General features: G+C 40.1%; 1 protein-coding gene across 4 annotated transcripts in view; it reads left to right on the top strand.

Moving 5' to 3' along the window:
• CRYBG3 (crystallin beta-gamma domain containing 3) overlaps nt 1–27,735 on the top strand; it is a 112,041-nt gene that overhangs the window by 4,911 nt on the left and 79,395 nt on the right. For all 4 annotated transcript variants that reach the window (XR_005019656.1, XM_036849907.1, XM_036849909.1 and 1 more), the window contains 2 exons: nt 11,457–11,523; nt 25,989–26,422. Coding sequence is in view for 3 of the 4 variants with exons in the window: in XM_036849907.1 (XP_036705802.1) it covers nt 11,457–11,523; nt 25,989–26,422 (501 nt within the window). In the remaining variant the exon portion in view is untranslated. The remainder of the gene's footprint in view (nt 1–11,456; nt 11,524–25,988; nt 26,423–27,735) is intronic.

The following is a 27,735-nucleotide window of genomic DNA, read 5'->3' as shown; positions in this document are numbered from 1 at the left end:
GCACTATAGAGAATAATTGGTAACTAGTTTAGTGGAATAAGAGATACCTATGTGGTGTTGAAGGACCACATCTGTAGTTCATGCCTGCAGCAATAAAGATGACTGGAAAATTCCAGAAGTCCTCAGCCCTGTGTATTTTGTGAGAATCTTGAGCTTCCAGGTTAATGGAAAGCACAGAACCTACCTATGGCAGTGGAGTAGAAATATAGACTGTTTTATGGTGTTGAAACCATACTTTTTTTCAAGTGAGATTTCTGACTTTTGGGCTTAACAGGGTGTCTGCCAGATGTCTACCTTGGGGATTCTGTTTCTTGCTGAGGAAACTCCTTGAAAGCTAACTCAATTGTACACTGTAAACGGGTTCAAGTTGCAAGTGTACCTCAAATTGGCCTGCAGTAAATTTAATCAGCACTTCTAACTTTGAAAGTTCTGATTAAGCAAACATTTTTGGGGTTTTTTTTTCATCTCAGTGGAAAATATGTAAAAAGGATAATAGCACATTCTGTAAAGTAAGAGGAAAATAATACTCCCTCAGTAAAATATTTTGTTTCCTAACCAGAGTTTTGATGAAATACACTGACATGCAGATATACCAGAAATGCCAGTACAACTGTGGTAGTAAGAAAACATAGGTTGACATAAATTGAAACTCAGGAAAGTAATCCAGGCTCTCTACCGAAAAGAGAGTATCAGCATGAAGTAAAAGTTAGAGTCTTATATTTTTTTAGTCTGTTCATTCCATAAATTTGAGTGACTGCTACTTGTCAAGTATGTTGCTAAGGAGTGGGATACAAAGATGAATGAAAGACCAAAACTGCCCTCAGAGAGTTCCTAAATTAATGGAGGAGATAAACATGTATGTCTCTGTTTTCCAGATGAGCTCATTATGTGCCAAACATGTATTTGGGGCGTGTGACATGTGGTTCAGAACGCACGTACTGTATCATGAGGGTCAGACGTGGTATGAAGACTTTCTCATACGAAGTGTCCTCTCGCTGCTCTGACCTTCTCTCTGAGCGTGGTTTGATGAGCAGCCTTGGCCAAGGCAGACTAGTGGGGAGGTGTGGCAGTAACTATACCAGCAGGGATGGAAGTGCTTTCCCTCAGTCCCACCTGCTCCTCCTTGACTCAGCAAGTCTTACATGGAGGCAGAAAAGCGCATCCTTTCAAAAATCAGCATTCCAAGTAAGCGGAGATCCTTATGCAAAATGGCTTGGTGTTGATAGAGAAATAAGTTGAAGTTTTGTGACCAGAAATAACTAATTCTTACTGTTTATTTGGCAGTTGTGAAGGCCAAGTACTGGTACAACTCCAGCAGGATTACCTCTCAGTGTTTAACCCCTGGGGGTATGTAATTGGAAATATCCCAAAGCAGCCAGAAACAACTGTTTGCTTAGTCAAGTGTTTCTTTTTGCCTGACAGATTAATGATGACAAAACTAAACCACCCTTAACCGGGAGATTGGGATTGAAATATATATACATGAATGAAATATGTAATGAAATAGATAACTAATATGTATGAAATAGATAATAACCTGCTGTATAAAAAATAAGTAAAATTCAAAAATTCAAAAATTCAAAAAAAACAAAAACCTAAATCACCCTTAATTGAGGCCCTAATAAGATCCAAGCCCTATGCTTGGGGCTTTAAACATATACATTCACTTAATCCTCAAAGCAACCTTGTGAGTGAGGAATCTTTACTCCATTTTACAGATAACGTAATTTAAGGCTTGGGGAGGTCCAATAACTAATCAAAAGTGTCAACATCTTGTGGTAGAGTAAGGAGTCGAATTCTCCTTCCTGAATTCAAAGCCTACAGCATTATGTGACTACATCCCCTGCTTAACCTGGGAAGACCCAAACAGAAGGCAGGCCTTAGAAAATGGTATTGAATGGAAATAAAAAACAATGGCATGCAGCTGGATGTCTGCCCAGATGGCCTGGGTCAGTGCTCTGTACAATAAAGAATTTATGGTCCTGGCAGTTGAGAGAGGAAAATATATACACTTATACAACTTATAAATTTATATTTGAACACATAAAAAGAGTCAATCATCTCCTTCGAAAAAGATACAAATTACGACTAGCAAGATACCATATTCCACCTGTTTGATAATCAAAACTTGAGTTTGTTGGCAGGAACTCTCATACACTACTAGAGGGAGTGTAAATTGATACGCCACTTTGGAGGGCAATTTGACAAGTTCTATCAGTATTATACATTCAGATACTCTGATTTAACAGTTCCCTTCTAGGAATTCCATTGGCTGTATACAGTTTGCAAACAGGCCAAAAGTTGCCTCTACAAGTTTAGTCATTGCAGTGTTGTTTTAATTAGCAAAAGATGAAAAATAAAGTGTAATCCCATCAGTAGTGGACTAATTGGTAAATCGTGGTATATCCATGTAGTGGAATATTACACAGCTGTCAAAAAGAATGATAAAGCTTTTTATGTACTGATAAGAAAATGTCTCTTAGATACATTAAGTAAAAAAATTAAAAAAGCAAGATACAAACCACTGTGTATAATATGCTCCTGTTTGCATATGAAAATGGGGAAGTATGAAAAAAGTCTGTTACCAGTGTTGTGTTAACTACTTAGGGAGGATGAGAGACTGGGTGAATTAATGAGGAACAGGAGGGAGAATTTTCATTTTAGACCTTCTTATACTTAAAAACAATTATGTGAATTATCTATTTCAGAAAAAAAAAGACTGGTTATGACCTAGTGAATATCTCTGTATAAAAGAGGAAAAAAGAGAGAGAATTTATAATCCTGAGTTGGCAAAAATTCTCCAAAGAAAGAATGAACTCCATTAACGTGTTCAAGTGAGAAAAGTTATGATTAAGGCTATAAGTAAATGGAATATTTATAATGCAGAATAATTAGATATTTTGATACTTTCTACAGGTATGAGGAAGGCTTATGCATTATTAATTTGCAATGTGAAACTGGGTGGAGTTAACAGAGCATCAAAAATATCAACTCATTTTTGTGAGATCACCTAAATCATCTGCTTTAAGTAGCAGTGTGACTCTGGGCAATTCATTAGCTCTCTGTCTTTGATTATAAAGCGAGGGAGGTGGACCTCATTGCTAAGGTCTCTTCCAGCTTTACCATGCCAGCCAAAACTCCATAGGATAATAGATGTGTACAAAATAAAGAAGTATGCCTTATAGATTAGGAAGACTTTTGTTTTACTGGAAAGGTTACATATGAATATGCATTGGGTATTTCCTCTCTGTAGTTCTAACATTTTCATCAGTTGATTTGAAAACCTCACCAATGTTTTAACAAGAATTCATTTGGTACCACTTGTGCCAGGCCCTGTACTAGCCTATGGGAATCCAGTGCAGCATGGTCTTTGGTTCAAAACACTCCTGCAGTTTTGTGGGAAAGGCAGACATAGCACAAATCTTTCTTTTCCTCTTAAAATAAGTACCAAGGTGTCTCACGGGGCTGTGGAGCATTTAACAGGTGTAGGCCCATTCTTGAGACTCTCTTCTTAGAGGAAACAGTTTTAATCTCGTTTAAGCTGTTTCTTCTGGCCTTTCTGTACATGTGTCTATTTACTATTCTTTCTTGATTTGTAAACTTTAGACAGTTTATATTAATTTCTGGTGATGGTAGATGAGGACTTAGCTATTTTACACCTCTTCCCACTTCCCTTTATTCATTCAGCCAAAATAAGTGTTATAATTTTGGTATTAAATCAAAAGTCAACCTTTCCATGTATATAAAATACAGTTTTGTTTAGAGTAGTACAACATGCTTTTGAAGGAGCACATCTTTTATGTGTTCTTTATGGCAAGTAGCACAAATGGTAGTGCCAGAAATGACATGAAAATGGTATTTGAATGCTCTCACAAATACTAATTTTGTGTGATTTCTACATGATATGTTAGAAATTTCTGCTTTGCTCTTTGTACTAAAATTTATACAAAACATGGATGCTACCCTTAGTGGCAGATCATAATTTTTTATAACTTCCATGCTTCTTATGGCAAGGAATGAAATACTTTGAATTTTAAATTTTGATAACTGGGAATAGGTTGGGTGAGATGTAAACTCTCAGCCTTTTATTGTCTTCGTTGTCGAAGCACAAAGGATCATACCCTGGCTGGAGGGGTGGCATTGTGCTGTATTTCAGTCAAAGCTGAAAATATGTATGGTAATAATTTTGATTGTTCCATTGTTCTAGGTAGGCAGATAGGGATCTTATTTGGCAATGTTGTGTTTATTATGATACAAAGAAATTGCCATTATGAAATATTTGTACTGTTAGTATTTAGTTATTTGTCTACTTAAAATTTGCTAGCATTTTTTCACTAACTTGTTTTTGTGTTTTAAAATCAACTACAATACTTGTTCTTTCTTCCTTTAGATAGTAATATATGCTTTTCTAAAACAGCTATGAAATTATAAGAAATCAAAAAGAAAAAAAGCACAACTCATACATAACCCTATCCACCCAGAGACGAGCACTCTTCTTCTAGATCATTTCCTATGTGCATGTCTACATGTATACATATTTTTAGAAAAAGTAAAAATTCTCTTCAGGATTTTGAAGCCTGAATTTTTTTTTCACTTAACAATGGTGCTTTGTCATTTTCTACAATAGTACATATACTTTTACAAATTATAAAGATAATTTTAACCCTTTAAAAAATCTTAGATGGGTCATTACTTTTCAGAATCTAGTTTGAATATCTAAATGTGTCTCTGCTTACAGAGGGTTTGTATTCCAATGGGAAAGTTATATAGATTTATATATAATGTGCTTTGAAGTAAAATAAAGCCGGGTGAGGGAAGAGGACATGATGGAAGTAGTGAGTCTGTAATAAGGTACAGAGAGGATGGTCATGAAAGGCCTCTCTATTGGGTAACATTTGACCCAAGACCTGCATGATATTTGGAAGTAAGGACATGAGCAAATCAGAGGAAAGGTCTTTCCAGGAAGAGCGAAGAGCCAGTTTCAAGGTTCTGGGGCAGGACCATGTTGGCACAGATGCCAGAATAGGCAGAGACAACAGAATGGAAGGGAGCCAGGGGCCAGATGAGGTAGGTCTTGGTAAGGAGTTGAGATGATGAGATTACTTTTTTTAAAAAAAGTAATCACTGGGGCATGGGTTTATATGTATTTGTATGTTTGTATATTCTCACACAGTTTATCCGCTTATTGGTATCCAGAAGAATTGACAGAGGAGGAAGAATTTGAGCTGGAGGCAAGGTCAGCCTTGGTCGGCTCTGGGAAGACCCAGTCTCACCTGTCCTTGGATCTCCAGTGCTCCTCCCTCAGGACAGTTTGTTGAATGGTACACACACGAATGGGTGTCCCATTTTAGACAGCAGCTAGAATACTGCTTTGAGTTCATGTCACAGCAAAGGTTCAGGGTATTGATTCTTTGTTTTTTTTTTTTAAGATATCTTATTACTCTCTTTTTCTTTTTAATTTTTATTTATTTATTTATTTATGGTTGTGTTGGGTCTTCATTTCTGTGCGAGGGCTCTCTCTAGTTGCGGCAAGCGGGGGCCACTCTTCATCGCGGTGCGCGGGCCTCTCATTATCGCAGCCTCTCTTGTTGCAGAGCACAAGCTCCAGACGCGCAGGCTCAGTAGTTGTGGCTCACGGGCCCAGCTGCTCCGCGGCATGTGGGATCTTCCCAGACCAGGGCTCGAACCCGTGTCCCCTGCATTGGCAGGCAGATTCTCAACCACTGCGCCACCAGAGAAGCCCTCTTTTTTTTTTTTAATAATTATTTATTTATTTGTTGCACCTGGTCTTAGTTGCGGAGGGGTATTGATTCTTGTGAGGTGGGTCACGAATGTTCAGAATCTGAAGGGTATGAGGAAGAAGACTTTGGGAGAATAGAGCAGTTGCTGATGTCATGTGTAGATGGACAGCTCAGGTCACATCAAACAGACTGAGATTCTCTATAGCCTGTGATTAAACTGTAATTATGGGTCTTGTTTTGGGAGCATGTGATGGGAACAGGAAGTAAATAAGCTTCAAGGTGGATACATAAATTATAGGAGAGGGTTGACATTATGGGGAAGGGACTGTCAGAAGCTCTAAGACTGCAAAGCCGTGAAGCTTCATAATCATGTCTGTTACCTCTCCTCCTTGCTCCCAGTTTCTCTCCAAAGAGTTCTGAAATTCAGACGCCACATGTTTGGGCTAAAATACATGCTGTTTGTCTTAAAAGTGCAGCATTTTGTTACCTTTTAATTTGAAACCCAGAAATAGCCATAACCACCTGTTTTATATTCTGTTAATAGTCATTAAAAAAAAAAAATACAAGTACTACTCTACTGCTAGCAGTCACTGTTTATGAATGGACAGTTTTCCAGATGGTTGTTTGGAAATTGTCGGTGTGGAACTGTCTTTATTCCCATAGAAGCAGGGTTGGAGATGCTGGGTGGGATCCCAGGCCAGTGCACAAAAGTCAGTCTAATCCATACTGTACCTGCAGTATAGCAGTGAGCAAAGAGAACTCTAGAGCTTGTCATGTGAAGATGTGTTTCTAAGATCCCCAAGGTAGTGTAGATGCCACAAGGGAATGAGCAGACCCCTTGGAAGGTGTGAGGGTAACTATGTTTAAGGACCCAAGTGAGGGATGAGACGGAGCAGCCCAAGGGAATAGAGGACAGACCCCGGGTTGGCCTCAGTCACTTTGAAATAAGGGACAGTAGAAGTTTCTGCCTCCTTGTTGTAATGCCCTGATATCAGTTTTGACTGAGTTGGTTTCTTGGTCACAGTCTTTTTCTTCCTTTACCACAGAAGCCTCCAGGTTAGTCTCCCTGCTCCTTTTTCCACTCGCTCTGCTTATTGAAGGATCACATGGGATTTTAGATCTGGCAGAGTGCTCATCTGACACTTCCAATGTACATATTTGAAAAAATCAGATCCAGAAAGAAGCATTTTGACTGAAGTGGCTTTTGTCCCTAAGGTGCCATCCCTGAAACAGACCTACATCCGTTTTGTTTTGTTTTACGTCTGGCATAGAGTAAGTGGTTGCTTAATGACTGTAAGTTGGATTCCTGGTTTTCAGACATGGTCTAAATATGTTTGCTTCAAAAATGAGGAGCTTCTGTGTCACTTTGACCTTGATATTTATCTGGACCATTTTGAAAGAGTAATTTCCAGAGTTCTGTTAGCTAAGTAAGATGAGGCTATTAAAATTCAAGGTAGTCTTATTTGTGCCTATGTGTGATTATGATTACTGCCCCTAACCCCCTGCCATGAGCAGAATGTGTGCTTTCTAAAAATACTACTATTGAAATAATTCCTGGGTCCCAAAGGGGGTTAAATTGTGAAAGAACAATAGGAAAGGCTTGTCGTCTTTCTTAACGTTTGAGATCATCTGAATTCGAAATGTTTCTCTTTCTCTTGTATTTTTGAGAGTCTGAGAGTACCACTCCAAGCCTTTCGAGACTTTTCTGTTAATGTTTCTTCTTCTTCTCCTAAGTTGACATCTAAGTATGCAGCGTTTTGAGTGTCTTTATAGATTCTATTTTTTTTGTGTTTTGTTTGTAAATCAATTGAAAATACCCTTGTTCCTATTGAGTAATTTTCTTCTCACAGCCCTACTCCCCTCTTTATAACTTTAGAGAAAGATGATGCAGGATGAGAGTGGATGGTACATGCTCTCAAGAGACTTATACTAGTATTTCATTAAGGAAAAAAGACTAATGTGTAGTATTCCATTGTTCCCAATGGAATAGTGTTTTCTGATTAAGCACACATAACTGGAGACTGTTTAATATCAGTTATTTTAAAAATTCATTTAACAAACAATATTTGAGTGCCTTCACACTGTCAGGCACGATGCTAGGCTCTGGGATACAGCCATGAATGATACCGTTCCTGAGTTAAATGAGTTCAAGTTCTAGTTAGCCAAATGGACAACCACCCAGTCATTACCAGCAGAAACGTATGAGGGGTATCACTGAGCGCAGTGGGAGCACAAAAAATACAGGTTAATGGACTTCCCTCGTGGTGCAGTGGTTAAGAATCTGCCTGCCAATGCAGGGGACAGGGGTTTGAGCCCTGGTCCGAGAAGATCCCACATGCCGCAGAGCAACTAAGCCTGTGCGCCACAACTACTGAGCCTGCACTCTAGAGCCTGCGAGCCACAACTACTGAGCCCGCGTGCTACAACTACTGAAGCCCGCGCCCCTAGAGCCTGTGCTCTGCAAGAGGAGAAGCCACTGCAGTGAGAAGCCCACGCACCACAACGAAGGGTAGCCCCCGCTCTCAGCAACTGGAGAAAGCCCACTCCCAGCAACGAAGACCCAACAGAGCCAAAAATAAATAAATAAATGAATAAATTTATTTAAAAAAAATACAGGTTAAGCTAGAACTAAATTGTAAAGGATTAAGAGTTAGACAGGGTGGGGAAGGATGTTGCAGGCAGGAGAAGAAAGTGGTTTGCTGGCATGTGAATTTGGTGCATTCTGAGAATGGGAATTAGTTCTATGTGACAGGTGTGTCTGCGGCCAGGAAGTGAATAACTTTCTATATCTATATCAAGGACTCTTCATTTTATTCATCAGCTGATGGAGATTTATTGAAGGAGTTTTCGAACAGAAGAGTGTCATGGTCAGATTAACGATCACTTTGACCAGGAAGAATGGATTGAAGCAGAGTGATCCTGAAGATGTCAGAGACGAATGAAGAAGGGACTCTAGTAATCTGGGAAGGAAGTGGGGAAAGCTTATCTGAAGCATTTTTATACTTAACCCCAAATTTTAAAATATTGTTTGTTTTAAAACTCAACACATTTTAAAATTTTGATTTAGCAGTAAGATTAGTGAAACATAAGCATAGGATATAAGTTTCAGAAAGTTTTACGAAGTGTCAAGTATTACTTCTTTTGGTGATTTCAGCTTTAAATTCTTCAGTTGTTTGCGCAATGCAAAATACTTATGTGCTGACTTACAACTGTGTTTTTTTGGTATTTTGTGTGTGTTTATAGTGTGGAAATGATTATAGCTACTTGAAAATACTGAGTTCTGCCTTAAATCCCATGGACACCAGGCTGCATTTTCTGCAGAGTTTTTGTATTGGAAAAGACACTTTTACCATTTTCATTTACAATTTCACTAAGGCAGTAAGTTTATAGAATACCCTGTAAACACTCTAAATAAGTGTACTTTCAGAAATCTTGAAGCAAGAACTAGGATACTAAAATGCCTATTGTATGTTTAGATAGTTTTTAGGTCATTCAAAATAGATTGTAGTTAGAGAATACACTTATAAAATCACCATAATCAGTAGTATTCATGATTATACTCCAAATTTTTATATCATGCTCTTTTTATGTGTATTTTGCCAGTCTCTTTTCCTTGATTTGAGCTTAAATAGACAAGTATTAATTGACATTTAATTTAAAAAACCTGAATTGTAAATAACCTTGTGGCAAAAGATTAGCCTAGTAAAATAGGAAAAAAGAGATAAGAACCCACTCACGTTTAAAATATTAACTATCTGAAACATTCTTATTTTATAGACATGTACATGTATATAGGTTACAATTCTGTGTTGTACATTATTTTTTCTACTTTTGTTCCTGTTTTTTCTGATGGAATTTCCATGTGTTAAACACATAGCTCACATATTTATCTTATTTACATGCTTGCTTTTTCCTATTGGCATTTAAAAGGCTTAAGAGCATGGCTGTATCTTGTTGGTCCTTGTATTCCTGCATAGAGTCTGAGACTAAATGAAATTTTAATCCATTATATTTTCCAGGTGTTCATGATCTTTTTATTTCTCCCTTCTGTTTTTTGGTTTTTTTTATCATTATCATTCGTTGCCTGGATCGTCTGCTCAAGTGCACTGGATTGTATGGATAGAAACTCTAAGTAGCACAAATGTGGCCTCTCTTTGCATCTGATGTGAGCTATTGACCCCTCCTCCTTTCCATTCCCTCCCGCCAGTCACCACGATTCCATATGTTTTTCTCCACCCAGTCATGCTCCTGCCTGAAGGCTTCCCAGTGCTTCTCACATTCTGCAACGGGTCCTCTGGTCTCATTCTCATCTTTAGCAGGATCACCTCTGCCTGTCAACAAGATCCTGTGCTCCAGTCTTTTTTTTTTTTTTTTTTTTTTTAATTTATTTATTTTTGGCTGCGTTCGGTCTTCGTTGCTGCTCAGGCTTTCTCTAGTTGGGGCGAGCGGGGGCTACTCTTCGTTGTGGTACGCAGGCTTCTCATTGCAGTGGCTTCTCTCGTTGCGGAGCACGGGTTCTAGGCGCGCGGGCTTCAGTAGTTGTAACACGCGGGCTCAGTAGTTGTGGCACACGGGCTTAGTTGCTCCGCGGCATGTGGGATCTTCCCGGACCAGGGCTCGAACCCGTGTCCCCTGCATTGGCAGGCGGATTCTTAACCACTGCGCCACCAGGGAAGTCCCCTGTGCTCCAGTCTTATATTAAAATCAAACAAACAGAACACGGTTTCCCCAAAATACCGTATTCTCTATCACCTCCTGCCTTTGTACGTCCTCTGTGGGCACTTGACTGAGCAGGCAGAATCACTGCCTCCTGTTTCCTCTGTGCTCCACGGCACTTCTTTCATTCAGCAGTTATAACTTGTATCAAGTTGTATTATTTGTTTGTTTGTGTATCAGTCTCCCCTACTAGACTTTTTACAAAGACCCTGACCTACTCCTTCTTAAATCCTCAAGGCCTCGCACAATCCCCAGCACATGGTAGAGTGTCATGATAACCTTTAGAGTAGAGCTACTCAATTTGTCTAGGATTATCAAAGTATGAAAAGAAAATAATATGTAAACATAGAGACATAAATATTTAGATCAAAAATGTATGTGTGCCTAATAGGCAAAATAGGTTATTGTGACATCTCATAAGGCATCTGTGAAGGTATTCCAGACAGGACAATTAGAAGTGACTATCTGGAAAATCAGAATTTTAAGGGGCCATCTGGGACACATTCGGGGTTAGATAAACCTGCATCTATTTTGAATATCCCCAGAATTCGCTAGATGACCCTATACATTTATAAAAATTTGCTGAGTAGAAATATATTCCAAATAACACTCAGCATAGGCATTAAAAAAAGATTAGACTGTGGAGAACCTTAATACAGATAAAATCAAAGAAAGGTAACACTTTCCAAGATTATGATAGCTGTACACTGGTGCTCCTTTGTTCAGGTGCATCATTAGTGTGATGCTGGTCATCAGCATAAGAAAATACAGCGCAGAATGGACTCACAAAAATGTCTGGAGCCTGGATGAGCATTTTCAAATGTGTGTTTCAAGTGTAGAGACTCCTATCAACATCTTCTTAGTATAACACTTTGTATATGAATCTTTTGAGCATGGCAGATATAAAGGACCTTTCGGTTTTTTCATTAAACACAGAAACTGTATGATTTTAGTAATTCTCTTTTAATTTCAAAAGAAACTGTGGTTTTTATTTTTCAGTGTTGAAAATGAGCCCATGAGCACAAGTCAGAAAAAGGAAAATGTACTTTCATCAGAAGCAGTAAAGGTATAGTTTTAAATTAATATTATTTTATATCAAGCAAATATGTTTCTTAGTTTCTGCTGTTTCTTATTCATTTAGATTCTGTCATCTCATTTTCCATTTCAGAAAGAGCATAAAGTCTTATTATTTTATGTGGAACTCCAGCCCAGCTCTACTGGACATTTGCATCTTGGGGTGTGGGTAGGGGGAGAGGACTGAGGAGAGACTTGAGGCAGTGGTGCTCTTACCCCAGCCTAGCCACTAACCAACTGTGAGGCCTTCAGCTGAGGCATTTAACTTCTTTGTGCCTTGGTTTTCTAATCTGTAAATTGGATCATCTGACCTCCACAGTCTCTTTTCTCTAGGAACTTCTTTGATTTATGTTGTGTTTTCTCAAATGCTTCTGACAACTAAGAGTGCTTTTGAGGGCGTAGAAGTTAATGACATGTTCGTACATGTCATTAGTATGTGATGATATGTTTGTCAGCTCATATATGAACTGGCTTTCCCTGCATCTACAGGACAAGCATGAAAAGAGTATAAGGTACACTTCTACACAAATAGTTACTGAAAAGTGTGATTAAAAATCCTGGAAAACCACTCAACCTTATAACATTTCTTTTTAGTCATAAGTGATTTTATAGAAATTGGATGTTTGTGTTGTTTGGGGATGTGAGGCCAGGTATGTGATCAAGTTTTGGTAGCTGTCTCCCATTCATGGAGTTTGGTCCCAGTTACTTTCTTTTTAAATGATTCATGACAGTCAAGGAGAAAGCTTGTGCTTTCCAGGGATTTCTGGGTACATTAGCTTGGTCGGTGGAAGGACCAGAAAGTCATCTGAATTCTTCATTACTGATATGGGGACTCTTAAACATTATATGAGATCCAAAGACCTTAAATATGGTAAAGATAAAGCTGTTTTCATTCTTTATTCCCTCCTTCTCCATCATAGTTAGCAATATAAATATTTTTTTGAAAGAAAAAAAAATCAGAATCTGATTTTTTTAAAAAACTTTATTGAACGAAAAAAATCAGGATCACCTTGCTTCCCTTCCCTTTCTTCTTCCTTTGTGAATTTGGCTACTAAATCCTGCTCCCAGGTTTTATAACACCTGCTACCTATTCTGTTTCAGCCAGTCGTTAGCCAGCTTGCTGGTTTACCACTGCATGGGCTCTGTAGCTTCCTCCCTCTTGCTCAGTTTTTACATGTCCTGAGTTGCCTTACTTCAAGATTTTTCCTTCTAACTCTATACGTGCAACCTTGCTCTTGAGTTGCTTCACAGGAAGTACGTATGTTACTTCTGAGATCTCAAACTTCAAAGTTGCTTTGGCTGCCAGCTCCTGTCATTCTCTCTCTTAATCCCTCATTGCCTCTGCACCCACCCTTGAGCTTCAGAGAACCTTCATGTTTTCCCTGCTCTCTTCTCCTGTCTTGGTCTCTACTTGTTTGTCTGCTTAGCCTGGAACTGATATGTAACACTTCAGCTATTAATCTCACTGAAAGAAACCTTTAGTCTTCACACTTGGCCCTCAGACTTTAATTTCCAATAGTCCTGCTTTCCACCTGCAGAGTTTTGCTCCAGAAAGTTACATCTTTGTGGCTTCAGTGTCTATGTGGTGGCAGATATAGTGGCTGGGCCTCCATGATTATGATCTTTTCTATCCATTCTTAGTATCTTGGTTTGAGTGCCCAGGATAATTTCAGTTTGGGATTTGGGCCTCCAAGTAAACAGGGCTCATGTTGTGAAACTGTTTCTCTTATGGTTTGAGGCCTATAGGATTACTTATACTTGGGCAGTTTTGTTAGCCCATGATAGAAAGGGCACCATGGCACTTTCATTGGACCATGTAACTGTATTTTTTTTTTTTTTTTTACTTTCTGGAAATTATTGGTAGGATTTCCTCAGCCTCGCTACACAGACCCAGTTGTTCTGGGACCTGCTGCTGCCAGGCATCAAAAATACTTATATTTTGCAGATTATATTCCATTATAGGTTATGACCGGATATTGGGTATAATTCTCTGTGCTATACAGTAAATCCCTGTTGCTTCAATTAAAAAAAGAAAAGAAAACAAAAAAGTACATATTTTGATAATATCAATAGTCAGCTGCATACCTAGGGGGAAAGAAAGGTTAGCAACAATATCTATGATCTTATTATTTTAAATAGTCTCATTTAAAGTTTTTTATTTAGCAATTAGCATAAAACACGCATTTGCTTTCTTTGTAACGAATGGTTTTCTGAAACATAGCACTCCACTGTAATGTGACATTTCTTGCCATGCTTCCATCTTCTTAACCTGAATTTTATGATAATGCCTTCCATGATAAGGAAAAATGTGTACCATTTTTCCTCTCCAGTGTAAAACGTAACAGATTTACGTATAATGAATGTTTTTAGTGCATTTCTTTTTGTATTTGACCTTGAGATACCACATCAAAATATTGATTGTTTTGTTATAAATTTAAGCTACAAAAAATTAATTATATTTTTCAAACAACTAGAGACTGTAGAAGCTTTATATTACCTTTGGACATAATTAGATTCTTAGTTCTTAAAATATCATTTATACGCTATACAAATTTTGCTGTTTTGCTAACATTGGAATCTGTTTCTCACATGTGCATCTACCGTTCCACTGAAATATATATTTCTTCTATGTTAATCAGTTTTTGTATCTAGCTGGCAAAATTCCAGATATTTAGTCCATATTCTATGTTTATTTCTCTATAGGGAATGTAGATTCTTGTCTTGCAGCCTTAGACTCTTGCTGTGTTCATGTCTACTGTTACTTAAAAGAAAGGGAAGGCATGTTATAATGCCCTGCTCCCTTCTGCCTGCTTCAGAGGACTCTTCATCCCTTCCTGCCTTCCAAGGCTAAGCTCCCTAAATCCCCCTGCTAGTGGTACTGGTCTCTAATTTCCCACCTTCTTTTGGACTTCGCCTTGCACTGCATCCATCTCTCCATCTTCACTGGCCTCCTCTATTTCTCTCTAAATATATAAAATTTTAAAAAATATTTTTTTTCCTTTCATGGGTCTGGTTTCCTTTCAGGCTATCATTTCATTTTACTGCTACCTTTAACTCAAAGATTTCTTATGAAAGTTTGTCATAATCACTGTTTAATTCTTAATGCTTTCTAATCTGACTCCGGTCTCTCTCCTGGTTCCCTTAGACATTGGAAAACCAGTACTGTGCCTGCCATACATTGTCATAGTTGTTAAATGAGTGAGATTGTCATAGTTGTTAAATGAGTGAGAGTCATTCCATGAAACCCTGACCTCTTGCTAACATCAGTGGCCTTTTCTTAGTTCTTATTGTATTTAACCAGTTGAGACACTTGATTTTCCAAGTCTTGTCTCCTTTCCAGAAAGTTTCTTTTTTATATTTGCACTTATGATATTGTACATTCTTGTTTCCATTCCTGCCTCTCGCCATTCCCTTCTGTTTCCTTCACTGATTCTCTTCTGGCTAAATTACTTTTCATGTAGATGTTTCTCAAAGTCCTTAACCCTCCTCAACATCAGTCTTTCAAAGTAGTATCTTCCAATCTTATTACTTCATCTTTTGGCTCTCAGATCTCTACCCGACATCCCTCTTGAGCTCTAGACTTGATTGTCAGAGTTCCACACATTTCTACATGGATGGCCTTTGATACCGCAAATTCAGTCTGCCCAAAAGTCTCAATATTTTCAGAGATGTTCTCTCTATATAAGTTTGTTTGGGAGCTAGAGGTGTTGGGAGGTAGGGAGGATCGTTTAACTGCTTGGGATGGAGGAAGAGCCCTGGGGGTCAAGTATTCCATTTGGAGATTTTCAACCAAACTCTGCTCTTAATCCCATGTCTCATATTGCCCTAAGTAGTACCTAGTGTCTTCAAATCCTGAGCTTTTCCAGGTGGTCTGCTGACAATCTGTCTGTAGATTGTTTCCCCCTTATGATCAAAGTTCCCTGTTGCAGACACTTGGGTGGAAGCTTCTTCTGGTCAATTACCATGCCTTCATCTGCTTTTGCCTTCTAAACTTTTTCTGAAATCTCTTACCTGCTAATATCTACTCTCTTCCTCTCCTTGTATTTATAACTTAAAAAAAAAACCTTTACTGTCATTTTAGTGTTTTGTACAAGAGAAGAAATCAGTGTGTGTGGTTTATATCCAGTGTTAATCAGAATTTTTATCTCTTTTTCTCTTTATAAATTTATTTATTTTTTCATTTATTTAATTTTTGGCTGCATTGGGTCTTTGCTGCTGCGCGCGGGCTTTCTCTAGCTGCTGAGAGCGGGGGGCTACTCTTTGTTGTGGTGCGCAGGCTTCTCATTGCCGTGGCTTCTCTCGTTGCAGAGCACAGGCTCTAGGCGCACGGGCTTCGATAGTTGTGGCTCACAGGCTCAGTAGTTGTGGCTCGCGGGCTCTAGCGTGCAGGCTCAGTAGTTGTGGCGCATGGGCTTAGTTGCTCCGCGGCACGTGGGATCTTCCCGGACCAGGGCTTGAAGCTGGGTCCCCTGCATTGCCAGGCGGATTCTTAACCACTGCGCCACCAGGGAAGTCCAGAATATTTATCTCTTAATAGTTGAGGAAAGTGAATCTCAGAGAGATTGTCACTTGACAAACTCATATTATTATTGAGAGGAGGCAGGAGAATTCAGATGCAGTTCTATACCATAGTGCTTCCCATTTGTGAACTTAGTTTGTAAGGTATACTTATAAACTTAATTTACCAAAAAGAAATCCTATTAAAAATTAAAAGAGCTGTGGCAGTAAGTCTGTTTTCAGAATGAGTCATGAGCTAAATAAAATGAATTAAATCTGAACCATAGGTTATAGATTTTCCAAACCAGGCCTAAATAACTTGATGATTATTAGGCTTGTTCTCAGTAGCTTGGCGTCTGCTTTATATAAAGTTTAACTCTTGCCCCATTTTAGAATTGTTGCTCATAACTGATCATACAACTTTGGTGAAGGTTCTGGTATTTTTTAAGAGATGTCTGGTTGCTATATGCCTATGATGTTTCTAGGGACAACCGAGGAGTGTCAATCTAGTGCATATTACTGTTAGTTGTTAATAATTCATAACCCTTATTTTTAATATTATCATAAATAATTTACTAAAAAGAACCACGCTTTTGTTTTATTGTTGCCACTGTTCACTGATATGTAAAAATGGAAGAATTGTAGCTCAAGAGTATCTCACTGAATAAAAATAGTCACAAATTGTTCTTTATATCAATGCCTATATTGAGGGTACAGTACTGTTTAGTAAGGTGAATATATTAAATTATGCACTTGTTTATATTTTGATTTGTGTAACTCTTCTTTCCTTGTTGGTCTTTTTCAACTCTTTTTTGGCCAGAGGTGAAATGGTAGTCAAATTTAAATATATTAATGTTTGCATGGTTAGGAGAAATTTAATTACTGAACTAATTTTTAAAAATAAATTATAGCCTTAATGCATGCTTGCTGTCCTTTTTTTGTCAGCGATACAAATAGCAATATGACATCAATTTAATATCAAGATTTAAAAATTTTTCTTTTTCAAACACGGGAACTCTCTTTTTAAAAATTTCAACTATAGTTGGACTTGGAAGCCCCTATATAAACAGATTCAAGCAACGCTCCCCTGTTGATGATGGGGATGAGTAGCCTGGAGCCTCAGAGTCGGCCACTGTTCCCTGCCTCTGCCAGCCACGGCACCTCCTTGGAACAGTTTTAAAATTACACGTGCAGTGATGGAAAGAACACAGTCTTTGGAATCAGACATATCTGGGCTTAAATCCCAGGTCTCCATGTGGTAGCTTTCTAACCTTGGAAAATTTACTCAACCTCTCTGAACTTTGGTTTGCTGCTCTGTAGTGGGAGGTGTCAATCCTTATTTTATAGAAGTGTTTTAGAATTAACTGAGATAACACGTGCTGCACTGCACGATACCCAACACAATTTAGGTACTGAGGAAAAGAGCTGTCTTCTTGCCATATACAGTCTGACTACAACTTAGAATCTAACTCTTTGCTTAAGAATGGTGCTGACTTTTTCTGGGTGAATAGTATGGAAATCAGCTATTAGAAACATCGATTCTCTGTAACATTTGAAAAGAAGACATACATGAACGTATGTATGCACATTGAACTTTAGCTAGAAGTCAAAAACTCTCACCCTTGATTGCTTCTATAAAGACTGGGTGCTGTCAGGGTGCCTGAAGTGGAGATTGCACTGCATGTTACTGCGCCATTCACATGACCAAAGGGGCTGCCAGGGCTTAAGCCTGTTGATATGGCTGGTGCTGCTCTGGGGCCTTGATATCTCAGAGTTCTTGGATGTTGAATGTATTGCATGGTATCTGGTTTGATTTGCAGCGGCTCCAACCTCTCATAGACCTGGAATAGTCCTACTTTGTGGTGTGGTGGCGTACCTTATGAAAATGGAAACTGGGGATGAAGGCTCATGTACATACTCTAGATTTTTGTGAGTAAATTTGCCTCCCCAGGTGCCAGATACTGATTTGAGAGCTCCAAGAGGCTCTCATAGAATTAAAAACATTTATTATTCTGGCCCAGTGTTTTCGTTGGAGAAGTGTTTATACCATAACAAGAAGGAATGGTTTTCCCCTACATTATGTCATCTTGTTCTTTTCTCTTCTCACCTTACACACCTGCCCTGGTTGATTTTACCTACATCTTAGCCAATGACAAAAATCACATCTGTCCCTCCAGCCCAATGTGTTCTCCTGAGCTTCAGGATGATGGAGCCAATTCTTTGATGGACCTTTCCTGTGAAGGTCACTGAGTATGAGATTTGACTTACTCAAAGTTGAATTCAGTGTATTTTATCCTAATTTCCTTCTGTTCCTGTATTCCCTGTCCTGCTGAAAGGTGCCACCAGTTACCCAATCTTGATATCAGGGAATGATTCTGCCAAGTAATGTGTTGTGGCCAGATATCTTAGGAGAAAACTAACTAGAATTGTCTAGTAAGCAGCTGGGTTTAGTTTATGAATGCCAGATTTTGGTAACTGTAAGTAATCTAGGTAATAGTCCAACTCATGCTGAAAGCATAAAGTTGCTTGCCCTAACATTGTGGTGACAAGGAAAAATAGGGTGTTAGAGTTGTTTATTGGAAGAACACACACACACACACACACACACACACACACGCACGCACGCATATATGTAGGCGGTTTCCATTCTGAATAGCTTTTGAGTTGTAGTAGGAATTTCCCAGGCAAAGAGGGCAAGGGATAAATGGTCTCAGCAGTGGTAATAGCTTTGTGCAAAGACATACCTGTAGTAAGAGAAAGAGGAAGCAAGAGGGGAAGGGGGAGAAAATAGGCTCCCATGAATGCCTAAGACCGCATATGGTGACATTAGGCACTGTGAGCATTGCGAGTGACAAGAGATGGAATCAGAGGGGGGCTCGATCCACCAAGACCTTAAATGCCATGCTAGGGAGTTTGGATTTTATCCTGACAAGGGTGCACAGCCAATGGAGGCCTTTAAGGATGATTAGATTTGAAATCTAAAAGATTGCTGTGGCTTTTGTCTGGAGAGCAGACTGGGGAACTTTAGGAATGGAAGCAAGGAAACAAGTCATTCATTGCTGGCAGTATTCTAGGAGAGAGGTCATGGTGTCCTGATGTTTCATCTGACTTTTTAACAAGTGGGAGTGTTACAGTTTACAGAAAATGGAAGAATGGAGACATAGCATGATTAAGTTCAGTTTTGGATGTATTGAGTTTGAGGTGCCAGTGAAGCATCCAGGTGGGTATGGATGTTGGGTTGATCGTTGGATATACAGTCTGAGTTGAGAATACAAATCTGGCAATCATCTGATTAATCTGTGAGAAATGAGACCTCATAAGAAGATCATGAAGGTAAAGTAGCCCCGGGCTGGAAGTTGGAGAAACATGATATGTAGGGAATGGCTAGACGGATGTGAACTTGAAGGAGATGGAGAGAGCATTAAGAGAGGAAGAAGGGAAACCTCAGGGTGATGTCATGGAAGCCAAGGAAGATTGGTTTTCAGGATCAGATTCAGTCTCATCTCCTGTAGACACATCATATGAGACCAGGGCAGAAAAAAAGTGCATTGAATTAGCAAGTAGGACAGTGTCTCTGAGAGATCGTGGTCAGAGCACAACTGGGGCAGAAGCCAAATTGCAGGGGCTCAAGGAGTCACTGGGAGGAAAGGGAAAGAAGATGTGAGGGTTGGTGACTCCTTTTAAGGAGGTTGGTCGTGAAGGCAGAGGAGAAGGCTGTCCCTGGACTTAGACTTTTGGATGGTGGGCTCGCAGAAGGGGCAGACGAGGAAGTGGGGTTCCTTAGGAGACATCAAGCGTTATGAAGTGGTGCCCTGGTGGATCCTTAGAGAAGGAGTCCTTCATCCCTTTATGGTGAGGGTGAGTGAAGGAAGTGGGACAGATGTGCTGTGAGGCAGGTAGAGGAGGGGTGGAGGCCGGACCATAGGAGAGCATCTCCATGAAGTAGAAGGTAGGTGCCTCTGCTGGGCGACGGATGGGATGGTGGAGGGGGCGTGGCTTGAGGGGCGTGGCAAAGGTTTGAAATAGCTGCTGTGGAAAATGGGGACTGTTGCAGACTGATTTCCAGCAGAGGCTGTAAATCGTGAATTATTGGCAGCCTACATCTGCATAGTTGTGCATATCCCTGTGGATTTTTAAAGCAAGATGCGTTCACTTATGTGGAAAAGATAAAGCTGGAATCTTTCCGGGTGGGGATGACCAGAGAACAAACAAAAGAGGCTCTGAGGGTGTTAGCCATATTTGATGGCTGGATAGAAAAGATACGAAAATTTGTGGGAGCTGAAAGGGACAGAGTGAGAGAGGCCGGAAGCTGTGATGAGGCAGGAGGACTGGTGTGGTGGGTGCACCTGGGACAGTGGGTTAAGAGAGCTGGAAAGATGACAGGGTGTGAACACTTGGGGATGCCTGAGATTGAGATTCACAGGCTGGGTGATTATGGGTAAAGACAAGGGTCAGGGGTTGCCAAACAGTGAGGTCCGGCGGAAGTGGAGGTCATGGGAGTTGAGGACGCTAAGGAGCTGAAGGTCAGGGCGTTGTAAGGATTGTCCCTGCTGCGTGCAGTGAAGGCAGAGCCTGCGCGGCGGAGGATGACCGAGCCGGGTGCTTGAGACACTAAAGGAAGGGCCATCTGGCTCTTCACTGTTTCTCACTCAACAGACTCTTTGGTGACACTCTCTACCCCTTGGCCTTCTTGACCTTGTTCCCTGTGCCAGTCACCAGGTTGGGACAGCACCGGCCACCTGTTAGAGGCTGATGGAGGTGACAAACTAATGCCAATTAGACCTGAAAATAAGTTCTCACATCCCTAGAATGTAGGCTCTGTGAAAGCAGGGCTCTTGGTATATTTTTTTTCACTGTTGGATCAACGCACATAGAGTAGTATCTCGCTGTTCATCATTTATATAAGAATGAATACCTTAAAATTTACATTGACCCCGACTGTTCCTTGGTACACCTGGTCTCAGCCTGTTGCTGCATTCCCCCAAACGCTCTTCCAAGTCTTCTCTATTTTGGGAGCTCAGATCCCAGCTCCACCTCTGTGTCCCTTCAGCTAAGCATCTCTCCTCTCACTTTACTGAGGTCAGAGCCACTTGTGGGACCTTGCTCATAGTCTTCTCCCCCTTACAGAACTGCTCAGGCTTTAGCCACTTCCTTATCACTGTAGCTGGAAGAGGAAGTGCCCCTACTCCGCTCCAAGGCTCGTGCTTCCCCTTTATTAGGAGTATTAGAGACTGTACTGGTCTCTTCATCTCATCACCTTCTGCTTTCCTTTCTCAAATCCGTCATCCTTCTGTTGTACACCCGTTACTCCCTTCCCACCAGGTGTAGAGCTGAGCCACAAAACAAGAACAAAAAGTCATTTCTTCTGTCTTGGACCTTAAACTGTCACCTTTTTACCTTTTCTCTAGTTAAAAAAAAAAATCTCTCAAAAGTGTTGCCTTCTATTGAATTATTTACCGAGTGTTCCTATTTCTTTGCTCTGTGTTCACTGTTTAACACCTTGCATTTGGGGCTGTACTCACAAATTCCTGAGCTGTTATGACTATTTCTCCTGCATTCCTAGGGCTTTTCTATGGTCTTCATTCCTTCGTTTATTAGTCCAACAAGTATTTAAGCACCCCTTATTGTCAGGCACATTTCAAGGTGCTAGAGATAACAGCAATGAATAAAACAGACAAAAAACCCTGCACTTGTGGCTTTTACTTTCTAGAGGAAGAAACATATTAAATAATATATGTGTGTGTGAGATGTGTGTATTTGATACTAGCGAGTACAAAGGAGAAAAATAAGCCAGAGAAGGGATATAGGCCGTTTCAGAGTGGAGGAGCTTACGATTTTAGATAGAGTGACTGGGGAAACTTCAAATGAAGAGATGACAGTTAATAAAGGTGTGAAGGTGGTGAGTGGGTGTGAGTCATATAGCTCTGTGGGGGAAGCACATTCTAGGCAGAGAGAAGAGTGAATGCACAATTCCCGAGGGATGAGTGGGCCTCATGTTTTTGAAGAACAGTGAGGAGGACAGTCCTCATCTTTCTTGACCTTACAGTGGCGTTTGGCATTTGCTCCCCTTTGCTTTTGGAAATATCCTTCGGCGTTTGCCTTTGGAGACCAGCATTCTGGTGGGATGACTGCTCTGGTTTTGGCCTTCCCCATCTCTTTCACTGATTGTTTTCTTCTTTGTGCCTGCCTTTTAATCTTTTCTCCCCAAGGCTCTTTCGTTGGTCCCCCTTTCCCCTGAACACACTGTGTATCGCCAAATTGTGTTCTTAACTGTGCTCTGACTGCTTCACCAGGGGACCACAGATTCTACACGTTTGACATCTAGTTTGTTGCCTCACCTCCCCCAAACCCCACAAAGGCTCTAATCTCACCTTTCCTTCTCTTTCCCGAATCCATTTTTGTCTTAACTACTTAGATAGTTTCCCAATTTAGAAAACTTAATCATCTGTGACTTTGTTATCTCTCACCCTCCACTTCTAATTGGTCATCTTATCGACTTCATTCTCTATCCTCTGTGCCCCAGTCTTCTTCATCCACGGCCCTGCCGTAATAAATGTACTTCACACTTCTGTGTGCTCGACCCAGGCGCTACCTTATGTCTTGAACGCTCTTCTCACCCTTCAGGAGCAAGCTCAGACATCACCTCCTCCGTGTAGTGGATTCTGCCCATCCCCAGCCAAATTAATTTTGTCTTCCATTGTGTCCATATCTCTCCTGTGCCCCACACAGTGATATAATGATGAGTATCTTGCTAGACTGTAAGTTCCTTGACTCCACAGCTGAGTCTTCTTAATCATTGTACTTAATGCTTTCCTGTGTTTCCCTGTATTGGGCACATAGCAAAGAGCATAGATAGATAGATGGATGAATTTGGACCTAAGGACACTGCGTTACAACATATTGAGTATGAAGGGGAAAAAAAATTAAATTCCCAAGATACATATGCCTTCATTAGTAGCCTTTATATGTTATATTCGTAACCCCAACATCTTTGAGGGCAACTGGAATCGATGTTTTGTTAATGTTTGCTTGAATCCCGAGTGCTTTCATTCTAGTACTCATTGGAACAGTGGCAGACAGTCCTATTGGCGGGTGACATTGGCCCTAGCTTGTGGCAGGCTGAACTTCATTGTTGTCTAGGCTGAGGGCAAAGAGCAGCTATTTTATATCACATTTTAAGATGTAGTTATATAAATCCTGGGTTTGTTGTGTTAACTTTGAATAGCAGTGCTCTTTCGTGCTAACTTTTGTCTCTAAATTTAAATAGTTTTTTGGTGGTGTTGTTGAAGGTATTTTAATTACTGATACAAATTTCTCATAAGATTAGTAGGCAGAAATTAAGCAACTAAGGCATTAAAATGCTCTGAAGTACATTTAAGATACAGGGATTCTGGAATAGCAAAGAAGTGATAATTGAGGGGAAGGAGAAACAAGTGATTTTTTTTTTTTAAAGAGCTCCTGACTTATTTATTTATTTATTTACTTAATTTTTTTGGCTGTGTTGGGTCTTCGTTTCTATGCGAGGGCTTTCTCTAGTTGCGGCAAGCGGGGGCCACTCTTCATCGTGGTGCGCGGGCCTTTCACTGTCGCGGCCTCTCTTGTTGCGGAGCACAGGCTCCAGACGCGCAGGCTCAGTAGTTGTGGCTCACGGGCCTAGTTGCTCCGCGGCATGTGGGATCTTCCCAGACCAGGGCTCGAACCCGTGTCCCCTGCATTGGCAGGCAGATTCTCAACCACTGCGCCACCAGGGAAGCCCGAAAGAAGTGATTTTTAAGAATTTTATATGTATCACTGTAAAAACGTTAAATGGGAAGGCTTTCACTGGTTTAGCAAAATGTATTTTCCTTGTTGAGACAGCAGTCCATTATATTTTGAAAGGAATTGTCAAGTAAAAATAATTGAGACAGTGAAATAGTATTTTTGACAAATTATTTGTCTTGAGATTTTATGGATGTCAAAAAATTTAATTTCCATGTTCTCTAAGTTTTCCTTTTTTAAAAACCATTGCCCCAATTTTGTAGAACTCCTTTGTGAACCTCTAAAGCATTTTAGGAATATTTGTGTTATTTTAGTGAGCAGCCTGTAGTTCACATTCCTCGGGTAGCCTCCCAGGATGAGTGATCATACTCGTTGCAGAAAACAAATCACTGTTCTCTTCGTGTTGCAGTCTTAGTTCATTTTGAAGCAGGAAGAAATATTGTGGATGGCCATTACAACAAATTAAATGGAGTAGTTAAAGGCAAAAAATATATGTCTTTCATACACATGATCACTTTCAAAATGTCAACTAGCATATTTTCTACTGCTGTACCGAGAGGCCATTTATGCTGTCAACACGAGGAGAAGACGCAGTTAATTTATAGGGCAGACCTGCATAAAGAGCAGGAGGCTGGGTGGATGAGGTGGAGGCACATGGGATTGAGTTGCCGTTGAAACCAGTAAAAGGTGAGAATTTGAGTGACTCTGGAAGGCTGGTGCTACTCTAAATGTAGAGACTCACAAGTTATATTAAGGACGTCACACATAGAAAAATGCTATGCTGTGTGTTTACTCAAAAATATCCCTGACTTCTAAGGTGGGAACAAACAAAAGATATTGTTCGCTTGAAATTAATTTCCTGGGCCAATGGGTTCTAAACATTTTCTCAACCATTCATATGCCAAATATTATTAGTGGTTAGTGGAACACTCCTTTAAACTGTTTTGAATTTGGATTAAAACAGGGAAGGGAGGTGAACAAATGACGTTATACTTATGATGTTCTTGCCTTCTTGAAGATCAGCTTCTTACAAAACTTTTTCCTGTGAACCTACAGTGGCCTAAGTTGGTCTCACCTTGGTGTCCTGATATTTTTCTGACTCACACTTGAGCTTTCCTTTTATAAGGACTAGTGAGTGTGACATCTGACAGATACTGTCAGACCGCATTCCTTTTACAAGTAGGTGAGTAAGCATGCTGGGGAGGCCGGCTGAGCCGGCCCTTGGCCTGAAGCTAACGAAGCTTTCAGGAGCAGTGTGCCCGGGAATGCCAGCGCGCACTCTGACGGAGCAGCTCGGTCTCCTCACACAGAGTGCGCGTGAATGGGAGCTCGCTTCACTAGTAGGTTAATCACGAGCAGGTAGAATGCACCCCTGAAAGTGTTTAACTAACGTCTGCAGGAATTCCCGGTGCTGCCCACCGTTTGCATTAATGCACATATCAGGGCTTTGTGTTTTACCTTGAAGAGTTTGTAGCGGGCTTTTCCTCTAAATTGATGCACCATGTTGCTGTCTTTCCTCATCTTCTTGAGGAACAGTTCTCCACCGTGTGGCAGCTTCAGGGGTTAACACAGTACTGAAATGATGCAGTCTATTTAGGTGTTGTCTGAGGTACCGAGTGTGTGAAAATACTGTCCATTAGCTCTGTAATCATAAAGGCTAAATTTAAACACCTCTGAGGTCTGCCATGATCTGTCCTTTTACTTATCTCTCCATACTTACTTTTTGCTCTTCTCATTTTACACTCTTACCTCCAGTCATTTTAAACTCCTTAGAAGCTGACACCTCTCTAAATGCAGAGAGACGGGGAGAAGAAGGCGCAGGGAGCGGAGAACAGAGAGCGAGGGAGGTGCACAGGCATCACATAGGCACTTCTTAGGTCTCCTTCAGAGGGCACTTCCTTTAGGAAGTACCCCCTGAGTTACCTCCTCTGCTCTCGCCGCAACCGAATCTGGACTAGTTACTCCTGGGTCCCCACGTGGGCTGTACTTCCCCCTTTGTGACATTTACTATATAGCTTTGTTAAAGTTGCGCTGACGGTGCCCTTCAGTAGCTTGTAAACTACTAGGGAACAGAAACCATCTGTCTTATTCACAGATGTATCCCTGGCGTCTGGCACAGAGTGTGTCATGTAATAGGTTATCAGTTAGCCTATGTCATTTTTTAAATGATGTTGCTTAATATTCTCTATTTTGTTTTCAAAGATTCCCCAAAGTGAGGACAAAAGGAACCATGCTGAGAAGCTAATCACTCTTCCAACACAGGAAGATTCCAAAAAGCCAAATGACCTTTCCGGTTCCACTTCAGATGCCAAAATGGGAGAAAGCGATAAACAGCCGAAAGAAAGCTTTTTTCAGTTTCTTGGTAACTTATTCAATATCTCAGGAAAATCATCTCTTGGTGAAGCCAAGCAATCTTCTTTCAAAGGTGAACATGACAAAACTGAGAAAGACTTACGAAATCCCAGTGACCATCCTGAGGAAGGGGTCCAAAGGGAGAGGGCTGTTGTCAGTGGCTCCCTGGGAACCCTGGCACTTCCAGCAGAAGCACAAGAGTCCAACTCAGCTGAATTCTCAGATGCCTTTTCTTTGGATACAACACAAGACAGTGAACAGGAAACCAATGATTTGCTAAGAAAGTAAGTTTAAAATCTACTTATCTAAAAAAACTGAGCTTTTGGACCTAGCTTTTGAGCCTTAGTTCTACCACTGTTCATTAAGGGGCTTAGAAAAAGTATTCTGTAACGTCCCTGCTACTAGCTGAAAAATTATATGATTCTGTGTACCATACACATATCTAGGGCCCTTTGAGCTATTTTAGGGGGTGGTACTAATACCTTTTAGGTGCTAACTTTGTCATAGTAAACAATTTATTTCTGATTTAAGACTTCCTTAAATGGGAGTGTTTTCTGTTGTCTGAATTCTTCTGTAGTAGGACAGGCAATGTGTTCAATATCTGCATTTTGGGAACAAAAATAATCCTACAGTTTGTGTTCACATTCCATCAATATCTTTTCTTTGTGGAATCCAATTAAAGGGGTTAAGAAAATAAATTAAATTGACTTTATTCATGAAATTAGCCTTTTGAACCTTTCCCACAGCTCCAAGAAACAAATCTTGAACAAATTTAAGGAGCATTTCACCACCCCTTTTTTCTTTCTTTGATTTACAAATGAGCACTAACTTGTTTTTCTTTTACTCACATGAGCTAGAAGGAACATTTTCTATCCAGCAAATGTTTATAACAATGTTGAGTCCATTAGACATTTTGTGTAACATAAAAGTATTCATTTGTAACTGATAAGGATCTGTTTTATTTTATTTTTTAAAATTTATTAATTTATTTATTTTTGGCTGCATTGGGTCTTCGTTGCTGTGTGGGCTTTCTCTAGTTGTGGCGCTCAGGGGCTACTCTTTGTTGCAGTGCTCAGGCTCTAGGCGTGTGGGCTTCAGTAGTTGTGGCACAAGGGCTCAGTAGTTGTGGCGCAAAGGCTTAGTTTCTCCGCAGCCTGTGGGATCTTCCTGGACCAGGGCTTGAACCTGTGTCCCCTGCATTGGCAGGCGGATTCTTAACCACTGTGCCACCAGGGAAGCCCGAAGATATTCTTAACTATGTAATTTGAAAGGAAATAAATCTTAATGCTAAAAAAGTAGCTTAATCATACTTACTAAAGTGAATTAGATATATTGAATACTTTTGCTCTAACGCTATTATTTTCAGGTTGCCTTTATAGAATTTTCTTTGAAGAATGACACATGTCTTTGGTTGACCTTTGTAGTAGCAGATGTATTAAGTTTACAGCCATACGTAGTACTTGGAGGCTTAATAAACGTTCACGTGATAGGTAGTTATGTTTGGGCTGAAATGCATAAAAACCTTTCCAGATTTTCAATATGTATGTCTATTCCCTTAAATATTTGAAATGTCTAGATGTTTTACTTTTTTCTTAGT

This window comes from Balaenoptera musculus, chromosome 4 (genome assembly GCF_009873245.2).
Source record: "Balaenoptera musculus isolate JJ_BM4_2016_0621 chromosome 4, mBalMus1.pri.v3, whole genome shotgun sequence".
Lineage (NCBI taxonomy): Eukaryota > Metazoa > Chordata > Mammalia > Artiodactyla > Balaenopteridae > Balaenoptera > Balaenoptera musculus.
Note: the sequence above shows the minus strand (reverse complement) of the source record. Positions and strands in the feature narration are given on the sequence as shown.